The sequence below is a fragment of the Schistocerca americana genome, chromosome X, assembly GCF_021461395.2.
Source record: "Schistocerca americana isolate TAMUIC-IGC-003095 chromosome X, iqSchAmer2.1, whole genome shotgun sequence".
NCBI classification, from domain to species: Eukaryota; Metazoa; Arthropoda; class Insecta; order Orthoptera; family Acrididae; genus Schistocerca; species Schistocerca americana.
The window spans coordinates 172566611-172587194 of NC_060130.1; the positions used below are offsets into that span (position 1 = coordinate 172566611).

Here is a 20584-nt window from a genome sequence, read left to right on the forward strand (position 1 = left end):
GATGGACATGTACAGTTATGGAGACAACCTCATGAACCCGTGGACCTTGCACGTCAGCAGGGGACTGTTCAAGCTGGTGGAGAGACTGAAATGGTGTTTGACGTGTGCAATTGGAGTGATATGGGACACTTGATACACCTAGATATGACTGTGACAGGTGACATGTATGTAAACATCCTGTCTGATCGCCTGCATCCATTGGTGTCTTATTGTGCATTCTGATGGACTTGGACAATTCCAGCAGGACAGTGTGACACCCCACATGTCTGGAATTGCTACAGAGTGGCTCCAGGAACACTCTTCTGAGTTTAAATGCTTCCGCTGGCCATCAAACTCCCCAGACATGAACCTTATTGAGCATGTCTGGGATGCCTTGCAACGTGCTGTTCAGAAGAGATCTCCACTCCCTCATACTCTTACAAATTTATGGACAGCCCTGCAGGATTCATGATGTCAATTCCCTCCAGCACTCCTTCCCACATTAGTTGAGTCCATGCCATGTCGTGTTGCAGCACTTCTGCATGCTCATGGGGGCTCTACACGATATTAGGCTGGTGTACCAGTTTCTTTTTGAGTCAGTCTTCCCGGGCTGATTCAAAGCAAGTGATCATAAAAGAAGTTCTCCTTTTCCTGAGATCATTAGATAGTTTTTTAGTTTGGATGTAGATTTCTCCATTACCACTTCTTGTCCATGTACTCTTAACTTTTCGTGGCCTGAGTATTTTGTGTAGCAGCTTCCTTTCTTGTTTCTCCAATTCCTCAGTTTCTCCCTATCTGTTGAGGACTAAACATTCCAGAAAGGTACTTGATCTTTATGATAGTGTTGTAGCATTGCAGTTAAGTTTTTTTTCTGAAAGTGATTTTTCATTGTATTTTTTTTTTTGTTAACTGAAAACCATTTTCATTTCCTGGGCTGTATTTTTGTTTGCTTCTTTATACCATTTGTCCATGTTATTTCCCCTCAGTACTTAAATTTATTCACGCTGCGGAAGGAAGGAAGGTGGAAGATTGGGATTTAATGTCCCATGGCTGTAAAAGTCATTAGAGATGGAGCATAAACTTCGAACGATTCAAGGGTAGGGAAGGAAATTCTCTGTGCTCTTTCAAAAGAGCCTGCCTAGCATTTGCAAGGAGTGATGTAAGAAAATCACAGAAAACCTAAATCAGGCTGGTTGGATGTGGATTTAAACAGTCATCCTCCCAAATGCAAGTCAGTTGAGCTAACCACTGCACCGCCGCACTCAGTCACCCTCTCTCTGTTGATTCTTACTTATCTTGTGATTAGAAATTTTGGAGCATTTTTAAAGTATGTTATGAATTCAGTCTTCTCAAAAGAAATTTGTAATCCAGCCTTTTCTGGTGTCGCTTCCAACAGGTTAATTAGCTCAGTTTTCGTATTAATTGTTTTGGAAAATATTGCTAAATCATTTCAGAGGCTAGGCTACTGAGTTTGATGTTAGAGTTTTTACATCCCAGTCTGATTTCTTGGATTCCTTTTCTCTTGATGTCTAAGATACAGTTCCCTAATTACCTTTTCCAAAATGCAATTGAAGATCTCTGGGGAGAGAAGGCCATCATCTTGCTTACACAAATTATTATTTCAAACAGTTCCAAAATTTCTCCATGAAATTTTCTTTGGGACACAGTGTTTCTGTGATTAAGCCAAAGTTTTCATTGTCCGTGCCAAATTCTTCTAGTGTATTGAAGAGTGTTTCCCTATCTATGGAATCATAGGCTTTCTTGATAAGTGTAAAGGTGATGACAAGAATTTTGCCTCTTGGACAGTAGCTCCTTATGATTAGTTTCATATTCACAAACTGTTCTACACAGTATTGACCATATCTAACTAAATCCCTTTGGTATTCACCGAACTGATGGTTGAATTGCTACTCCAAATAATTTTGAAGGACATTGGATAGGATTATGCATGTAACAGCTACCAAAGAAGTTCCTCTACAGTTGTTGTTCACAACTGTCTTATTTCATTTCTTGTGTAAAGGGTGTATGACAGTGCATTTCCATTCCTGAGGATATTTTCGTTCTGTCGTTACAACTACAAGAAAATGCATAGTTTTGATTCTTTTTCCTTCCACTTCACTTCCAGCATCATCAGTGGGCTGTAATTAAAGATATTTACAAACTGATTTGTTTTTAAATTTGAATGTGTTATATATTCAACGCAAGATATAAAGAACACATTGGAGCATTGAAATATAGTGCAAACCATTCAGCATTTGCAAATCATCTAAAACAAGAATACCACATACCAAGCATTATTGAAAAAGATATGAACATCATAAGAATCAGTAAAGCCCGACACCTCCTCCCTTTCCAAGAAAATTTTCACATACAGAAAGTATTAACACAAAATAAACAGCTGCTCAATGACAAAATAAATAGTGTAACAAGACACTATATAAAATAATTGAGAAACAATCACTTCTTGCTCGTCACCTTTTCCTCCAACTCACTCTCCATCACACTAATATACATTTATGCCCACTCGTTATTGCTTCTCCCTCCCCCAACTTAATAAAGAAAATCTCCATCATTATTCCTTCCTTACTTGTACATAGTATATAAATACACAGCAAAATAAGTAAATGGAACAACACACATACACTTAACTAAAAAAGTATAGGTCAAAGACATCCTAGTGGCAATGTTATGTTGCCAATACTACAGAACACAATATACACTTAGAAGCATAAAAATAAACAGTAAACAGTGGTGTGCGAAAAAGTGTACTGTATAAAATGTAAGAAGTGCATAGTTCTGCAGAGCGATGAAAAATTAGACTAAATGTATCAGTGTGTAATGAAGAAAAATACCAAAGACGTGCTAGCAGACAGAATTTCCTGATGTAGGCGAGAAACCAAGCAGAAATCACCATTAGTAAAAACCAACACATTGTTAACAAACTGTTTTTTATCTTAAAAATAAATCTAATTATAAATATCTTTAATTACTGTCCGCTGATGATGCTTTACCTCAATAAAGTAAAACACGTCTGGTGGGGGGAACATGTTTTCTTGTAGCTGTAATGATGGAACAAAACTGGACTCAGGAATTGTAAATCAACTATGGACAATACGGCCACACAAATGAAGCATTTCTATTCTTTTGGTTTTTCTCTGTTATCCAAATTCCCTCCAGAAGTTTTTTGACATTCCTGTGACAGTTGAATCCTATCCAGAAGTGTAGTTATTTTTGAGTTCTTTGATTATAATCTGAATTTTAGTTTTATTTGGTGGTTTTGAATTAAGAAAAAACATTTTCATATTCTACTTTTTAAAAAGATGTCACTGGTGCCTGAGAATTGAGGAGCTTTTTAAAGTACTCTGCTGATAATTCAGTTTTCTTCATTCTTGATGACTAGTTCGCTGTTTCCTCTTTTAAAATGTTGGCTTGGCAGTTGATACTCTGTTAATTTAGTTTTGGAAGTTGTATAAAAATTTCTTGGGTTGTTTTTCTGGAAGTTGCCTTCAATATCATGTAGAAGAGACTTTTCAAAATCTCTCTTAGCAGAACCCAAAATTTTTTGCCATTCACTTTATTTAGTTTATAAATTCCATATAATCAGCTTCTTTCATTGTAGAAAACCATCTCTCCACACTCTCAATATTTCCTCTATAGTGTCTTCAACATCTTGATTCCACTGTCTGTGTTTCTTGTTCTTTTCCAGTGGAGCTGTTTCCTTGGCAGTGTCTATTATAAGGGCAGTCTAATGAAAATGAGACAGACTATATTACGAGCATGGTGCAGACATTGGTAGCACAGGTAGGTGTTGTATAGAAGTGCCCACTGTAGGGAATCAAGAAGGAACAGTGCAAACATTCACCAGTGTGGCATTTGTCTGTTAGATATGTTTCACTTGAGGTCAGTGAGTTGAATGTGTGTCCAACTTCGCTACAGAGGCCAGGAAAGAGGAAAAGCATGGGGGTAATGCTGTTTATGACTGCAGAAGGATTGTCAGGAAATGAAATTGATGTCCATATGTTTTTGTATGTGGCAAACACAGTACGTCACATGTGTGCATGGGCTAAATGCTTTCAAGATCATGGGGTGTCATTGAAAGACAGCAATTGGCCAGGACAGGCTCATCATGTCAGTTTCACTTCTGTCATTGCTGCAGTGGATGCTGCCATCAGAAATGATGGATGATGGACGGCAGAAGACATTCACTTCATGTTGAGCATCAGTTACGATACCGCTCATGCCATCATGACAGAGCATCTGAAATTCTGGATAATGTGTGCTCAGTGGGTTCCCCAGCACTTGACGGAGGAGTAGAAGTTCAACAGACTGTTGACAGCACTGCAGTACACAGAATGATATCATAATGAAGAATACCAAGCAAGTCATGATAACCTTTTTTTCTTTGACTACAATTGCCTGCTGTACATTTATTTCCAGTAACATGCGTCATAAATAACCCACAGTAATAATGGACACTTTGCAAAAATTGAAGCATGCCATAAAGTCCAAATGCCCAAGAATATTGACTGATAGCGTCATCCTGTTGTAAGATAATGCTTGGACACAATTTGCCAGCGTTGTATAGACTATGCTGTAGAAGTTTCGCTGGGATGCCATTACACATCCTCCATACAGTCCCAATCCCTCCCCATGCTATTTACATATTTCTTGGAGCCCTGAAGAAAGACGTTCGTGGCTGTCAATTTGCTTCAGATGCAGGGGTGCGTGCCTGGGTTCCATCGTCGTTCTGCAGACAGCTGCAAACAACTTTTTATGAAGACATTGACTGTCTCATTTCACAATGGGATAAATGTATTAACATTTCTGCTGATTACTTGTGAAATAACAAATAGTTTTCTTACTTTTTTCCATCTGTCTTGTTTTCATTTGATTGTACCTTATATTTTGGTGCTAATGCTTTTCTAATCACCAGTTTATAAGTTCTTGAATTTGTTCATAATTTCTCTGCATCAGTCTTAAATATATTATTCCTGTGGCTTCTGGTCTGGCATTGGAATAAATTTTATTTTAATTGTAGGTACATAATGGCCTGTTCCAATGTTTGCTCCTGTCTTCACCTTGATGTTCATTATGTCTTTAATTTTCGTACTTGAAATTGCAGCAGGATCAATTTGGAACTATCGTAAATTTGGATTTGATGATCTCAGAGTTATTTGTGTTCTCTGGATTTTTTTTTTTTAAATATATGGACATCAGTTTTAAGTTGAAAGCTTTGCTCAGACTGACTAATCTTTCACAGTTTCTGCTGGTTCTTTTGTGTGATGGTCAGTCACAAACGATCTTGGAAAGGGCCTTCTCTTTTCCAATTTGGATGTTAAAATCTCCTAGCAGTATTTTGAAATTTTCATTTGGGATTTTGCATACTTCATTTTCTGAGGTTTCCCAAAAATATTAAACAAGTTTCTAGTTCCTGTTTCTAACTCATAGTGGTGGAAGAAAAAGTCTTTCTGATGTAGTATAAAAATATTTCACAGATTCTATCACTTTAAAATTGACATCAAATGCTGTTTCTTGATGTGGAATACCTCATTTGTGACTTCTCCCTGAAAGGTGCGATAGTTCTTACATTCCATAGTATTTCCATAGTATTGTCATCTGAATTGTGTTTCCCTTAATACTAAAATATAAAGTCTTTGTTCATTTAAAGCTTTTGGTAGTTTTATTTTTCTAGTTTTAAAAGGGAATTGGTGTTCAATATTCTAAGAAAGTATTTCATTTTGGGTCTGAATTTTGTTGGGTTTTTCTAAATGTTCAGACTCATTCTTGCATCCTGATTTAGTCTTTGCAGAGTCCATAGGCTCAGTTGCATTGTCTAAACCGACAGAGGATTCCATTTTCAGGACACTTCCTGGAATAGTTCTTTCCTGATAGTTTTTGACCATGCTTTCAAAATTTACTTGAACTTCAAATGGGGTAAATGAATTTCTTCATTTCAGTCATTGGGGTGTCACCTCTTCCCCTGCTATGACAGTGTAGTATTTATGGATTTAGTTTATTATTATTTTATTTATTATTACTATCATTCAGTCAGGTGGTTGTGTCAGCAAAATAAGGTCATTCACCTGGTATTTTTCAGGAAACTTGAAAAAACCCTGGCATAGCCAAAACAGCTATACATATTTGAATTATCTTTACATGAACAGCAGCTATATGTATCATTTCATTTTAGCGTGTTGCAACTACCATAGATGCATTAAATGGACTGAATGTATTCGTACAAGTAGTTTTGTGTGCTATTCTTGTTGTTCCAATGAATTACAGTCTCATACCTGTGTTAAATGATCCTAATATTACAATAATAGAATGATGTGTGGCTCATAAACACATATAACACATGAGAAAATTTGTCCGTTATAAATCCATATCAAGTACTGTACACTGATGATGCCGGAAGAATTTAAATAAGGGTTGTACAATTTATATAAAGTTTATGTGATTATTACAACTGGAATAATGTACAGAAAAACAGTGTTTTGTTAGAAGAACTGCTTTTAAATTTTTTGACAACCTGCTATCACAAGTATATTATATATATGTAACTTCAAATTATGAAAAATGACTATTCTAGTACAGGTTTGCCACAAGTTCTGGAAATCAGAAAATATCAGGGAATTTCAGAGGTGTCAGGGAAATTTGAACAAAACACTGGAAAAATCTTATTTTTGTCTCAGTAGATGAAATGATTTGTGTACTGAAATGCTGTTGCTGGCTGGGCGCAGCTGAGTATATGCGCCACTTCCTACTACCTCATTGTTACTGCTTCTTCCCTTTCTACCACTCCCTTCAGCTTGCAGTCAGTGCTGCCACCCCTTCTTGCCACTAGCCTAGCAGCTGCCGACAAGAGGCAGGGAGGCATGAGGAATGGTTTCTTTATATTTGATTCTCAGAGGCTGTTGATGGAGTGGCTGGAGATGGTGGTCATGTGTGAAAGAGTTGTGTCTGAGTGATAGCGTGAATGTGTGTGTGTGCTCTCGTTTTCCGGCAAAGGATATGGCCAAAAATTTAGTTGTGAGAGTGCGATTGTCTTTTCTACGTGCTTGTCTGTGGCTCAGTGATCATTTTTACACATGAATAGCTGACCGCATGAATGGATTTCCACAACAGACCAAAACCACAGGCCATTTCTGCAGGTATCTCCAGTGGAATCCCATCATTTCCCACTAATGTACAAGCCCTGCCCACCGGATCTAGTCTCACCGATCTGCCCGCAGGCGGGGTTTGTTTGTGTGTGGCATAATGCAGTGGATTTTCGTGGTTTATCCACGGTCCCAGGACTGTGGTGCTCCTCGGCAGGCCAGAGGCCATGGGCAATGGATTTCAGGAATTGCGACTGTCTTACCGCAAGTATGGATGATAAGAAGAAGAAAATTGTGGCAGTTGTTGACGGTTTGTGCACTGTGTACTCATATATTTCCTGAAAGAAAAATCTCACAATACGTGTAAAATACTAAACATAAAACAGTAGCTAATAACCGACAATAATGAATAGAGTAGAACCAACATTTTATTGCTGGTCACCTATAGTGTTGGTTTACACAACTCTTCCCTGCCATACACACGTCTTTCAAGAGGCCTACTTTTTTCTGAGGTGATTTATGAAATCAGTGAAGATATTTTAAATCTGCCTTGCAACTCCATGAAATGCATATTTTTGTCACCAAATGTGTTTTGTTTTATTGAAATAAAATAACAACAGTGGTCTAATGAAACACATACCATTTGGCTTGTTTTCTCCACCTAAAAACAGTTTGTTACAAAAGATGTTGATGTTAATACTTGAGATTTTTGCGGACATGGGAAAGAAATACAGAAGTCCTTACATTTTTGTCAACTTGTGACTTTACTTATCCTTAAGATCTCAAAATTTGTTAGGGAAAAATCCTAAAACTTGTCTGGAAATCAGGGAATTTCACTAGGCGAAACGTGTGGCAACAGTATTTAGGCATGTACAGAAACTTACGAATATTGTTTTCCTGTAAAGTATTGAAGAAGAAATTGTAAAAGAATAAAATGATGCTGATATGAAGTACCCTCCTTGAGTCACCGTGTGTGGTTTGTGAAGTATTACTGTAGATGCAACTAGAAATCGAACTTTATTTTTCCAATGGAAAGACTGTTAACTTGTAAGGAGGAGGAAATTTCGAATACGTTCAACCATACTGATTTAGCTGCTTCTGTATGTGCCTAATCCACTTCATACAAATACTGAGATGATGCTTTCAGCAAATCTATGGTCAGTTTCTTTCTCTATGTTTATCCTTTACCCTCTGGGGGCTAACAACTCATTTGTATGCACATGGCAAGCACAGGGTTATTTCAGCACCTGCTTCCTTTCTGGTGCTGCAGTCTCCTCTCTCTGACTGTCCTACTTCTCATACTCTCTGTTTTCTTTCATTTACATCTTTATACATTTGTTTTCCATCAGTTTTTTGTGGTTGGAGACAGTTTTGGCCCCGTTTTGGATTTGACCACCATGTTTCTAAATATCTTCCAGTAATATGGTCAGATCAGAGAAGAACATGTTAAATAGCTCAAACTGCCTACTGCGTAAAAGATCCTATGTGCGCAAAAGCTGTGTAAACTTGAATATGTACATACAAGCCAGCACTGTAACCAGCCTGATGTCGTGGGATCATTATGTACCCACTTCAAAGAGTCCCATGAAAACATAGGGATCACATTTTCATTGCTGAGCTTCTAGCTCGCCATACATGTGAAGGAGGTGCACATCATCTTGGGGCACCAGGACCCCCAGCAGTGGCCATTGTCCCAAATGACCTTCATTACGGTTCGGTGGCGACTCTGGGGAGAGCCCTTGATTGGAGTAGATAGCATCAGGACAGACGTTTTGCAGATGGAACACGTCAAACACAACCAGCATAAAGGCCCTACTGCTCTGGCTTTCCCAGCAGATAGGTATAGACAGCTCAGTGCATACAATTAAAATACAGCTACTTTCCTACACAGGCTACCTCATGTTAAGAAGGACAAACCATAAATCTGGAAATGAAACAATTTATTAAATACTTGATGTGTACTAGAATAGATATATGTACTTGTACAATGACAAAACTGTTATTTTTCATGTAGCAAATACAAGATAAATTTGGAGAAGAGGAGCTATTAGAAGATGACTTCCTGAAGGTCATCTTTGTGAACAATTGCCTTTGTGTGTAAATTGTATGGCACACTGTCCTAGGAAAAGAAAATGCAATAATATAACAGACAGACAGCCTGTTGTGCAGTAAGGCAATAAAAAAATGAGAATGTATGCATCTAGTCGATGTGATCACAAATTATCACATCCATCACTCCCACACACCTCGTACCTCAACATTTTCAAAACCAAATATACCATCTGCTATAAACAAAGGACATCCAACCAAAATGAAAAATTATTTGCAAGAAATATCTCCACCCCTTGTAACTTTCAGTCTTACAGAGCCACCTGGATCCTCCCCGGGGATTTCACAGGAGACACTTCATATATATATATTTGACAGCAAGAGAGAGGAAAACTCACTTCACAGCCACATCCTCCCAAAATGTATCAGACTGCAGAGTACCCAGCATTGCCTGGGTATATTTTGTTTTTATTCCAGTCTCCTCCACCTCTCTCTCTGTCCATCTCTTTCAACCCCTTTCTCTGTTCACCTCCTCCAAATCCCATCCCCTTGGTCCATATGCTCCTGCCCTCTCTATCGCTGCCTATCAGCTTCTCCATCCCTTTTTCCAGCATCTCCAGCCTTCTGTCTCTCCACCACCTCGTCCCCTCTGTGTTCTCCACCACCTCGTCCCCTCTGTGTCCTCCACCACCTCATCCCCTCTGTCTCTCCCCCCTCCCGCCTCGCTCCCTCTGTCTCGCCCCCCCCCCTCTGTCTAGCCCCCCCCCCCAGACAGATGACTTTGCTGTTTGGTCTCTGCCTCCAAATCAACCCAATCTCCCCCATGCCTCGTCCCCTCTGTCCCCCCATGCCTCGTCCCCTCTGTCCCCCCATGCCTCGTCCCCTCTGTGTCCCCCCCATGCCTCGTCCCCTCTGTGTCCCCCCCATGCCTCGTCCCCTCTGTGTCCCCCCCATGCCTCGTCCCCTCTGTGTCCCCCCCATGCCTCGTCCCCTCTGTGTCCCCCCCATGCCTCGTCCCCTCTGTGTCCCCCCCATGCCTCGTCCCCTCTGTGTCCCCCCCATGCCTCGTGCCCTCTGTGTCCCCCCCATGCCTCGTCCCCTCTGTGTCCCCCCCATGCCTCGTCCCCTCTGTGTCCCCCCCCCATGCCTCGTCCCCTCTGTGTCTCCCCCCCATGCCTCGTCCCCTCTGTGTGTCCCCCCCATGCCTCGTCCCCTCTGTGTGTCCCCCCCATGCCTCGTCCCCTCTGTGTGTCCCCCCCATGCCTCGTCCCCTCTGTGTGTCCCCCCCCATGCCTCGTCCCCTCTGTGTGTCCCCCCCATGCCTCGTCCCCTCTGTGTGTCCCCCCCATGCCTCGTCCCCTCTGTGTGTCCCCCCCATGCCTCGTCCCCTCTGTGTGTCCCCCCCATGCCTCGTCCCCTCTGTGTGTCCCCCCCATGCCTCGTCCCCTCTGTGTGTCCCCCCCATGCCTCGTCCCCTCTGTGTGTCCCCCCCATGCCTCGTCCCCTCTGTGTGTCCCCCCCATGCCTCGTCCCCTCTGTGTGTCCCCCCCATGCCTCGTCCCCTCTGTGTGTCCCCCCCATGCCTCGTCCCCTCTGTGTGTCCCCCCCATGCCTCGTCCCCTCTGTGTGTCCCCCCCATGCCTCGTCCCCTCTGTGTGTCCCCCCCATGCCTCGTCCCCTCTGTGTGTCCCCCCCATGCCTCGTCCCCTCTGTGTGTCCCCGCCATGCCTCGTCCCCTCTGTGTGTCCCCGCCATGCCTCGTCCCCTCTGTGTGTCCCCGCCATGCCTCGTCCCCTCTGTGTGTCCCCGCCATGCCTCGTCCCCTCTGTGTGTCCCCGCCATGCCTCGTCCCCTCTGTGTGTCCCCGCCATGCCTCGTCCCCTCTGTGTGTCCCCGCCATGCCTCGTCCCCTCTGTGTGTCCCCGCCATGCCTCGTCCCCTCTGTGTGTCCCCGCCATGCCTCGTCCCCTCTGTGTGTCCCCGCCATGCCTCGTCCCCTCTGTGTGTCCCCGCCATGCCTCGTCCCCTCTGTGTGTCCCCGCCATGCCTCGTCCCCTCTGTGTGTCCCCGCCATGCCTCGTCCCCTCTGTGTGTCCCCGCCATGCCTCGTCCCCTCTGTGTGTCCCCGCCATGCCTCGTCCCCTCTGTGTGTCCCCGCCATGCCTCGTCCCCTCTGTGTGTCCCCGCCATGCCTCGTCCCCTCTGTGTGTCCCCGCCATGCCTCGTCCCCTCTGTGTGTCCCCGCCATGCCTCGTCCCCTCTGTGTGTCCCCGCCATGCCTCGTCCCCTCTGTGTGTCCCCGCCATGCCTCGTCCCCTCTGTGTGTCCCCGCCATGCCTCGTCCCCTCTGTGTGTCCCCGCCATGCCTCGTCCCCTCTGTGTGTCCCCGCCATGCCTCGTCCCCTCTGTGTGTCCCCGCCATGCCTGCCTCGTCCCCTCTGTGTGTCCCCGCCATGCCTGCCTCGTCCCCTCTGTGTGTCCCCGCCATGCCTGCCTCGTCCCCTCTGTGTGTCCCCGCCATGCCTGCCTCGTCCCCTCTGTGTGTCCCCGCCATGCCTGCCTCGTCCCCTCTGTGTGTCCCCGCCATGCCTGCCTCGTCCCCTCTGTGTGTCCCCGCCATGCCTGCCTCGTCCCCTCTGTGTGTCCCCGCCATGCCTGCCTCGTCCCCTCTCTGTGTCCCCGCCATGCCTGCCTCGTCCCCTCTGTGTCCCCCCCATGCCTGCCTCGTCCCCTCTGTGTCCCCCCCATGCCTGCCTCGTCCCCTCTGTGTCCCCCCATGCCCGCCTCGTCCCCTCTTGTGTCCCCCCATGCCCGCCTCGTCCCCTCTTGTGTCCCCCCATGCCCGCCTCGTCCCCTCTGCCCCCCTGCCCCCCCTTGCCCCGTCCCCTCTGTCTCCCCCCCCCCCCACCTTGCCTCCACCACCTTGTGGTTAATGTGCTCGATTGTGTTGTGGAGTATTGTGTAATTAAATGCATATGTGCTGTATCAAGTGAAATTTTTGTTGTGTGTGTTACAGTTGGCAACTCATTTCTGGCACAGGAAGTCTGCGTGGATCGGCAACATCCACAGTTGATACTTCATCTCTTCTGGCGGCACCACAAACAGGCAACCAACCACCATTGTAAGCAAGACTGTCCTTAAAAGAACATTACTCATCATGAATAAATTGTTCAAAATATTATCATTTATGTACACGATTAAACTTTGGAATAAGTAGTGTGGAATGAACAATTTTTAAAAATGCCTATTGGCTTAAATATTAAGCTCAGGATTTTTATGAACAATTTTTAAAAACGGCTATTGGCTTAAATACTAAGTGTGTGTGTGTGTGTGGGGGGGGGGGGGGGGGGGGCGGCATTTGGCGTCTGGGCCCAGGTGTTGTCTTGAATCAGCAAGATCTTTGAGCCCAACTTTCCCCTGCGCTTGTTTTGTATTGCTCTTCTGAGATTGTGCAGAGTTTGGCAATACCTTTAAGAGTTTATTGTAGTGCCTCTTTCCTGGAAATCCACAAAAATCACACCTTTTTTTTCCCAAAAGACAGTCACCATCACCTTCCTTGCCGACATTGTCTGCATACGTTTCTTGGGTTTTTGGGGGGAATTTGTGTGCCCCCACTGCATTGACTGCAATTTTGTCTCGCAGTTCACCTGCTTAACCCATGTTTCGTCACCAGTAACATTGCGATCGAGTAATGAGTCGCCATCTTTCTCGTAAACTTCCAAAAACGTTAACACTGCAGCCATTCACTGATTTTTGTGAATCTCTGTCAAGATTTTTGGTATCCATCTTGCACAAAACTTGTGGTAACTAAACTTTTCGGTAATGATTTCGTGCAACAAACTTCGTGAAATTTGTGGAAAACTCATAGAGAGTTCTGTTATTGTGAAATTACCGTTTTCAAGGACCGCGGCATCGACTTTTTCGACAAGTGCGGCAGTCACTATGCTGGGTCTTCCACCTCGCTCTTCGTCGTGAACATTAGTTCGGCCATTTTTAAATTTTATGACCCATTGACGCACTCCACCTTCAGTGATGATGTCCCCATACACTTCACAAAGCTGCCGATAGATTTCTATCGGTGTAGTTTTTTGCGGGCAGAAACCTTACAACAGCACGCACTTCACACTTCGCGGCATTTTCAATTAATGCTCACATTTCAAACTGTCACAGTAAGTCAACGGAGTACAGCACAAACCTCTCACTAGCATGGCAGGGTGCCGACTGAGCGGCGGAATGCCATGATACCAAGATGGCCGCGCTAGCATCGCCCCTAATGGACACAAACGAAAATGTAATGTACTTTGTGGATAGCCCTCGTAGTTCAAAGATACACAAAATTTATATAAAAGTAATTGATACAAAGTTTCTAGAATAATCCAGTTTGGTTATAGATTTGTGCTGAATCCACAAATGTTGAATTAAAAGTATTATCAAAGAGTGAGTCTCACTTGGATCCTTTGTGACAGTTGTGAGTAATTGCCGCAATGCGCTGAGCAAAATGTAGGCTGCAATATTGCGCCACCTCCTGAGAAAATTAAAGATCTCTTCAATGCTAATTACAACACCATGGATCTGAATCTCATCGAAGGTTTTATATCAGCAGTGCTCATTTGTCTTCACATTCCAGATTTGATCTCAGATAGCACCTTCTAGATGAGACAAAGTGGTCGTGATCAGTTCCTCAAAACAGTAACATTGTGTCAGGAAAAGAACATAGATGAGATTCCTGTGTTTTCGTCATCTTAATGTAGGATCATATTCTTTTATTTCATGTGTGTCACCAGTTTATTAATTTTTCTGATAACATGAGTTTCCTCATAGGCAAAAAAATATTGGCATGACATTATCAGATTCGTGTTTGGAATTATAATGCCTTTTATTTTAATGCTGTATCATCTGTAATGATCTCATTGTTGATAGTGTATTACCCAAAGTCTTCCTTTCTTTCTCTTTGTTTGCATCCTAGGTCCTTATAAAAGCCAATGGTTTTGCTTTTTTTTTGTTTTAGTGATGAGCCATGTCGTGTTGTTATTCTATCATCACGTTGAAATAGGGTTGGGGTACCCACTGCATTTTGGTCTCTCGGCCATTCAGCAAGAAGACAAAATTGTTGTCATATTTAGATGTGATAGCCACAAAAATTTGTCATGAGCAATATTATATTTCAGTCTCTGCTCAACATCATCATACTTTGGGACTATGCTTGTCAATGTCCCATTAAAACCTGCTTTCAAACGATGTATGTGGCAAATGTTGTAATAAAAAAATACCTCTGATCATATGGACTGAAAAACTTTCCCATGGTTGGATATAACTGTTACGTGGTGCTCTGAGCTTCAAATTCGTGTCTTCGTCAAGGGACTTGGTGATGTATAAAGATTCAGCAGTTGTTACAGCTGTGGAGACAGTGGTACACTCAGTTCCAATTTGATGTTCCATGAAGATGATTATAATTTAGTGGACTAGAACTACTGTAGTTACAGATGTTTCTAGTGTTCCAGGGTACCTGAGACACATGATTTTCTCCCTGGTAAACCCTCCATTGGCTTATGTTCTGCCTGATGGATCCATAGAAATTTGGTCAATGATACCTGCAGATTATTGTAATAAGATTCTTCAGGAATCGCAGCCGAACAAATGTTGTAGTGTGGTGGGAAAAAACCACAGGATGGTTAGTTGTGGCTGACCATGGATGACAAGTATCCATTCCTTACACATTGAATCATTATTCCTTCTATGGTATTAATCAGAATTCTCCTTCAGTGGCATTTTCCATTTCTAAGACCTGCACTGTCTTCAACAGTTTTGGGTATTGCATTTCTTTGCTACTGGAATCTGTTTATGCAGCAGTGATTGCAGTATCAACCATTCCAAGGCATTCCTTTAAGAGATCTATAAAATAAAAAATCAGCAGCCTTGTATTTATGGCTGTTTTTGTAGGCCATTGTGACATCACATTCCATAAGTCGTAGAGCCAATCGTGCAAGTGTCCTTATGGATCCTTCAGGCTTCTTAGTCGACAGAAACAGTGGTGATCCTTTAAAAATGTTGAACAATTTGTCAGATAAATGGGATTGTAACTTACTAATTTTCCAAACGACTACAAGGTACTCTTTCTTGGCCATTGAGTGGTGTCGTGAGATTTGGGGGAGTTCCTTGGGTACATATACAGTTACTTTTCTAGCATTTTCCTGAATTTGTACTATAATTGTGTTAATCCTGTAACTTCTAGTATCAGTGTAATACAGTGTCTCAAAGGATCCTTTTTGCTTTTTGAAAAATGTGAAGTTTTTCTGCAATAATTCTAGTGGTCATGCCTTGGTATATGAAGAGCCTGTCACAGAATCCGGTTCCAAAGAAAGCTGTTCCTCTCACAAATCAGTTTGGAAATAGGAATCTCTGTTATGACTTATTTTTCCCCAGATTAAGATACATTCCATCTCCACTAAATAGGTGTCCCAACACTTTGTCTTTTACTGATGTAGTACTATAAGAGATTATGACAAAGACTTCAAAGCGTTAGCTGAAGTTACAAGGTTTTTATGTACTTTTACTGCAAACAGTTTAGCTGTTTAGTGATGGAAAAAACAATTACAACTTATAAGTAACAATAGAAAGGATTTTTGTGAATGCTGATAGTGGAAGTCTTGCAAAAGTTGATGCATTTATGCTTCCACCCATTTAGAGCAGGGATATGTACAACGATGGACATTCTTTTCCCTGCTTCCTGCAACATCATTAAACTCACTCAAAACTAAGGAATTGTAGAACTTTTGAAATGGGTCTGTATATTATAACTAGATTGTCAACTATTAGTCATGAGCTAGGATCAAAAGCACAAATTATTCTTAGTAAAACTTGGTGCTCGTTGCCTATGCAGAAGCCATTCGGCAGAGATAGTGCATCAATTAGGTGTTCCATGGCACAACGGACAGTGCATTCAACTGTAGGGCAAGAGGTCCCAAGTTCGAATCCTGTATGGTCAAATATTTTTTAAAAGTTTTACACAAAATACAAAAGTAGTGTTAGCAAGAATTGATTTTAGCAGTTTTGTCGATTGTGGTATGTATTATTCATAGCTTCACGTTAGACTAAGTGTGAGAAACAGGCGACAGAGGATAAATGCATTTACTTTGTGAACAAACAATTCACTTTTTTATAAGACATTGCTATTAGTGAAAATGTAAACATGTGTTCACAATACAACGAGGTGTAGGTCCGATGAGGTTATACAGTGAGATACGAAGCTTGCGCAACATTCAGGGTGACGCAAATGTAAGGGCTGTGATGTTTGTGAGTGTAAACTAACGTTAGCGTCTGAAGCAGACTTACTTCATGTAAGATGATGAAACTGGAAAAGTTGAAACAATAATAAGGGTCCTAATTAGACAGTGCAACGTTAAAAAGGTAGTTTCTAATATATTAAAAAGTGTGTGGTCACATTAACTAGAAAACATCTTTTTGAACGCGATGTTTGTGAACAATGATTGCAAAAGTAAGTGCATGAAAGCAGCAACGAAAACTCAATATTATTCTGTTTCTGATCGGTGTGGTGAAGTTTTGTGATTGTGATTTTGTTTTCATATGAGAGGACTGTTTACTCATTTTACAAATGAGTTAAAATGTTCTTTCAGCTTTGATTCAGACCAGCAACCTAAGTTAGTGAACTTGTGTTTTGATATGCTGTCAATTTGCCATTGCAGTGCAACCACATTTTACACATCTTATCATTCTCTGAAACACTCAAAAACAACTTTTCATGAGTTTATGTAGATGTATTTTTACAATATATGCGAAATCATTCCGCGCTCACCTTCTTCACCTGATCTTGTGCCTTCTGATTTTCAGCTTTTCCTCTCTCTATCAGACAACCATCAAGGAACTTTCTTTCCAGATAAAAATGTGCTCTGAACATGGCTCAATGAGTTCTTCATCTCGGAACCACCTGATTTCTACAGTCACAGAATCAAAAGTTACTTCAGTATTGGCAGACTGTTGTAATTGGCAAAGGGGACACTATTATTGATGACTAAAGTCTCTGTTATGTGTGTCTGTTGTGTTTATAAGACTTATGAAAAACACTACGAATTTATGAACCAACCTAATACATTAGTGATTAATCAGTATGTCAAACTATCTCACAGTGAAAGAAAGAAGAATGATAATGCATGTTACGGTGCACCTTTTATTGGAAATCAACTGTTATTCAGTGCTTCAAGGAAATGTTTGCAATGTTTTGACTACTGTGTGGGTAAAACATTTGTGACAACCTAAGTATGTGTCAAACCTAGTTGCCTGTCTTTTCCAGATGGGGACCGTCCAAGTAAGCTATCTCCACATGCCCCAAGGATTTCAATTTGAAACTGATTATTTCCCTATGTCCCAAAATTCTCAGAGGACCCACCCTGCTATTGGATAAGAACATCTAGCAAAAGCGAGCACTAGTCTCATTTCATGTTCGGAATCTCCTCTGAAATCTGGACCAAGTGACGTGTGGCAACTGGAGTTACTAGTGAATCTTCTAGGACGGCACTGATATTTTAAAAGGAAATGCATTGGTTAGAAAGTTAGTAACTGATATTAAAGTTTCCATCTGATACACAGTTGTAATTTGCCTTGTAGTATTTAATTTCGTGTAAACTCTGAAGACGGGGAAAAAGAAACTGTGACAAAAACTATCCGGACACCTGGCTGAAAGTGACTTAAAAGTTCGTGGTGCCCTCCATCGGTAATGCTGGAATTCAATATCGTGTTGGCCCACCCTTAGCCTTGATGACAGCTTCCACTCTCACAGTCATACGTTCAATCAGGTGCTGGAAGGTTTCTTGGGGAATGACAACCCATTCTTCACAGAGTGCTGCACTGAGGAGAGGCATCGATGTCAGTTGGTGAGGCCTGGCACGAAGTCGGCATTCCGAAACATCCCAAAGGTGTTCTGTAGGATTCAGGTCAGGACTCTGTGCAGGCCAGTCCATTACAGAGATGTTATTGTCATGTAACCACTCCGCTACAGGCTGTGCATTATGAGCAGGTGCTCGATTGTGTTGATGGATGCAGTTGCCATCCCCAAATTGCTCTTCATCAGTGGGAAGCAAGAAGGTGCTTAAAACATCCAGGTAGGCCTGTGCTGCGATAGTGAAACGCAAAACAAAAAGGAGTGCAAACCCCTCCATGAAAAACATGACCACACCACACCATAACATCACTGCCTCTGAATTTTACTGTTGACACTACACACGCTGGCAGCTGATGTTCACTGTGGGCATTCGCCATACCCACACCCTGCCATCGGATCGCCACATTGTATACCATGATTCTTCACTCTACACAACATTTTCCACTGTTTAACCATCCAATGTTTACGCTCCTTGCATCAAGCCAGGTGTCGTTTGGCATTTACTGGCGTGATGTGTGGCTTATGAGCAGCCGCTCAACCATGAAATCCAACTTTTCCCACCTCCTGCCTAACTGTCATAGTACTTGTAGTGGATCCTGTTGCAGTTTGGAATTCCTGTGAGAGGATCTGGATAGATGTCTGCCTATTACACATTACGACCCTCTTCAACTGTCGGCAGTCTTTATCAGTCAACAGACGAGGTCAGCCTGCACACTTTTGTGCTGTACGTGGCCCCTCACATTTCCACTTCACTATCACATTGGAAACAGTGGACCTAGGGATGTTTAGGAGTGTGGAAATCTTGCGTACAGACGAATGACACAAGTGACACCCAATCACCTGATCACGTTTGGAGTTCCACGGAGTGCCCCATTCTGCTCTCTCACAATGTCTAATGACTACTGAGGTTGCTGATATGGAGTACCTGGCAGTAGGTGGCAGCACAGTGCACCTAATATGAAAAATGTATGGTTTTGGGGGTGTCCAGATACTTTTGATCACATAGTGTATTTCCCCCATCTACATCATTCTACCATAGTTAGTATGTTTCAGAGGAATAACCTCAGTCTTAAAGGCATTCAACGGTTAAGTTGACCTTGTCCATATGCCATTGCATAAATATAGCTCCAATACAGAAAAACTGGGGGGGGGGGGGGGGGGGGAGAGAGAGAGAGAGGGGGGGGGAGGGAGGGGGGGGGGAGAGAGGGGGGGGAGAGAGACTGAGACTACACACTCCTTTCCCCTTGCTAGAGGAGCAAATGGCGCGTTATGTCCTATGATGCAAAGATGTGCTCTCCATATTCAAAAGTAATGAGTCTTGTTATTTAAACATCATCGTTATAGGCATTTAAACCTGGCTTTATTACTGCAGTGTCCCAACTAAGTTCCAAAACTAAGTGTGATTGTTTGAAGATGTAAGTGAAGATGTCACAGTCCAGTGGTCACAGGCTGTTGAGAAGTGTGTGGTTACTGTTTCCTTCATTTCCTTAAATGCAGTGTCAGAATTGGTTCTCATAAAATCACTGTATGTGCAGTACCATTGTCTTTAAGTTCCAACTTTTTCTGATGTGTGAATAGTATCTCAGAAATGGAGATACAATAATTTGGTGTTTCATCACACCACCAATCCAAGATATTAATGAGGAATGCAGGCTGACCAGCTGAAGTTGTACCAAAGATATTTTTAATTTCCCTATAAACTTGACCTTGCCCCCATATAACATGGCCTCTGTCCTGTAAGTGAAGACTGCCTCGCCTGGAATGTCAGCATTTTTCTCTGTTTTCTTAATTCGCATTTCAAAAAAAAAATGTTTTTAGTTACACGAGGATTGGAACTTTAATAATGGCAACTATTTATTTACAGCTCGTACAAAATAGATAAGTGTTTCAAAGTTTTACTGACATTCCAAGTAGTCACCAGCATTGTGTACAACCCATTGCCAGTGATGTGGAAGTCGTAGAATACTCTTAGCAGTGACAGTTCGAGTGGCGCGGTCTATTGCCTGACGAATTTGTAGCAGTTCTGAAGCGAATGCCGTAAAGTGTTGCCTTCAGTTTAGAAATATAGTTGAACTCACGAGGGCTTAAGTCAGGGGAGTGCAGTAGGTGGTATAGCACTTAGCAGCCCCATCAGTCATACAAATCAGTAACAACTTGCACTTTACATGCTTGAGCATTGTCCTGCAAAATGATGTTAAAGTCCTGCAGAAAGTGTCATCACTTCTGTCTCTATGCTGTTCGTTTTTGGAACACATCCTACGACCAGCTTAGAGGCAGAAGTAATGACACTTTCTGCAGACTCTGACCATCATTTTGCAGGACAATGCTCAATCACGTACAGTGCAAGCTGGCACTACTAAGAGTATCCTACGACTGGCAGTGGGTTATACACAATGCTGAGGACTACTTTGAAGGTCAGTAAAACTTTGAAACATGTATCTATTTTGTATGAGCTGTAAATAAATAGTTGCCACTACTAAAGTTCCAACCCTAGTATAAGAATCAAAATGTGACACATATGATGTTGTGGGTTACAGTCCAGAGACTGGTTTAACGAGACTCT

The 20584-nt window shown here is 42.4% G+C and overlaps 1 protein-coding gene across 2 annotated transcripts in view; it reads left to right on the forward strand.

Moving 5' to 3' along the window:
• Positions 1–20584, forward strand: part of LOC124555465 (myotubularin-related protein 14) — a 146691-nt gene that overhangs the window by 98763 nt on the left and 27344 nt on the right. For both annotated transcript variants that reach the window (XM_047129387.1, XM_047129388.1), the window contains exon 8: positions 12142–12246. In XM_047129387.1, the coding sequence (XP_046985343.1) occupies positions 12142–12246 (105 nt within the window). The remainder of the gene's footprint in view (positions 1–12141; positions 12247–20584) is intronic.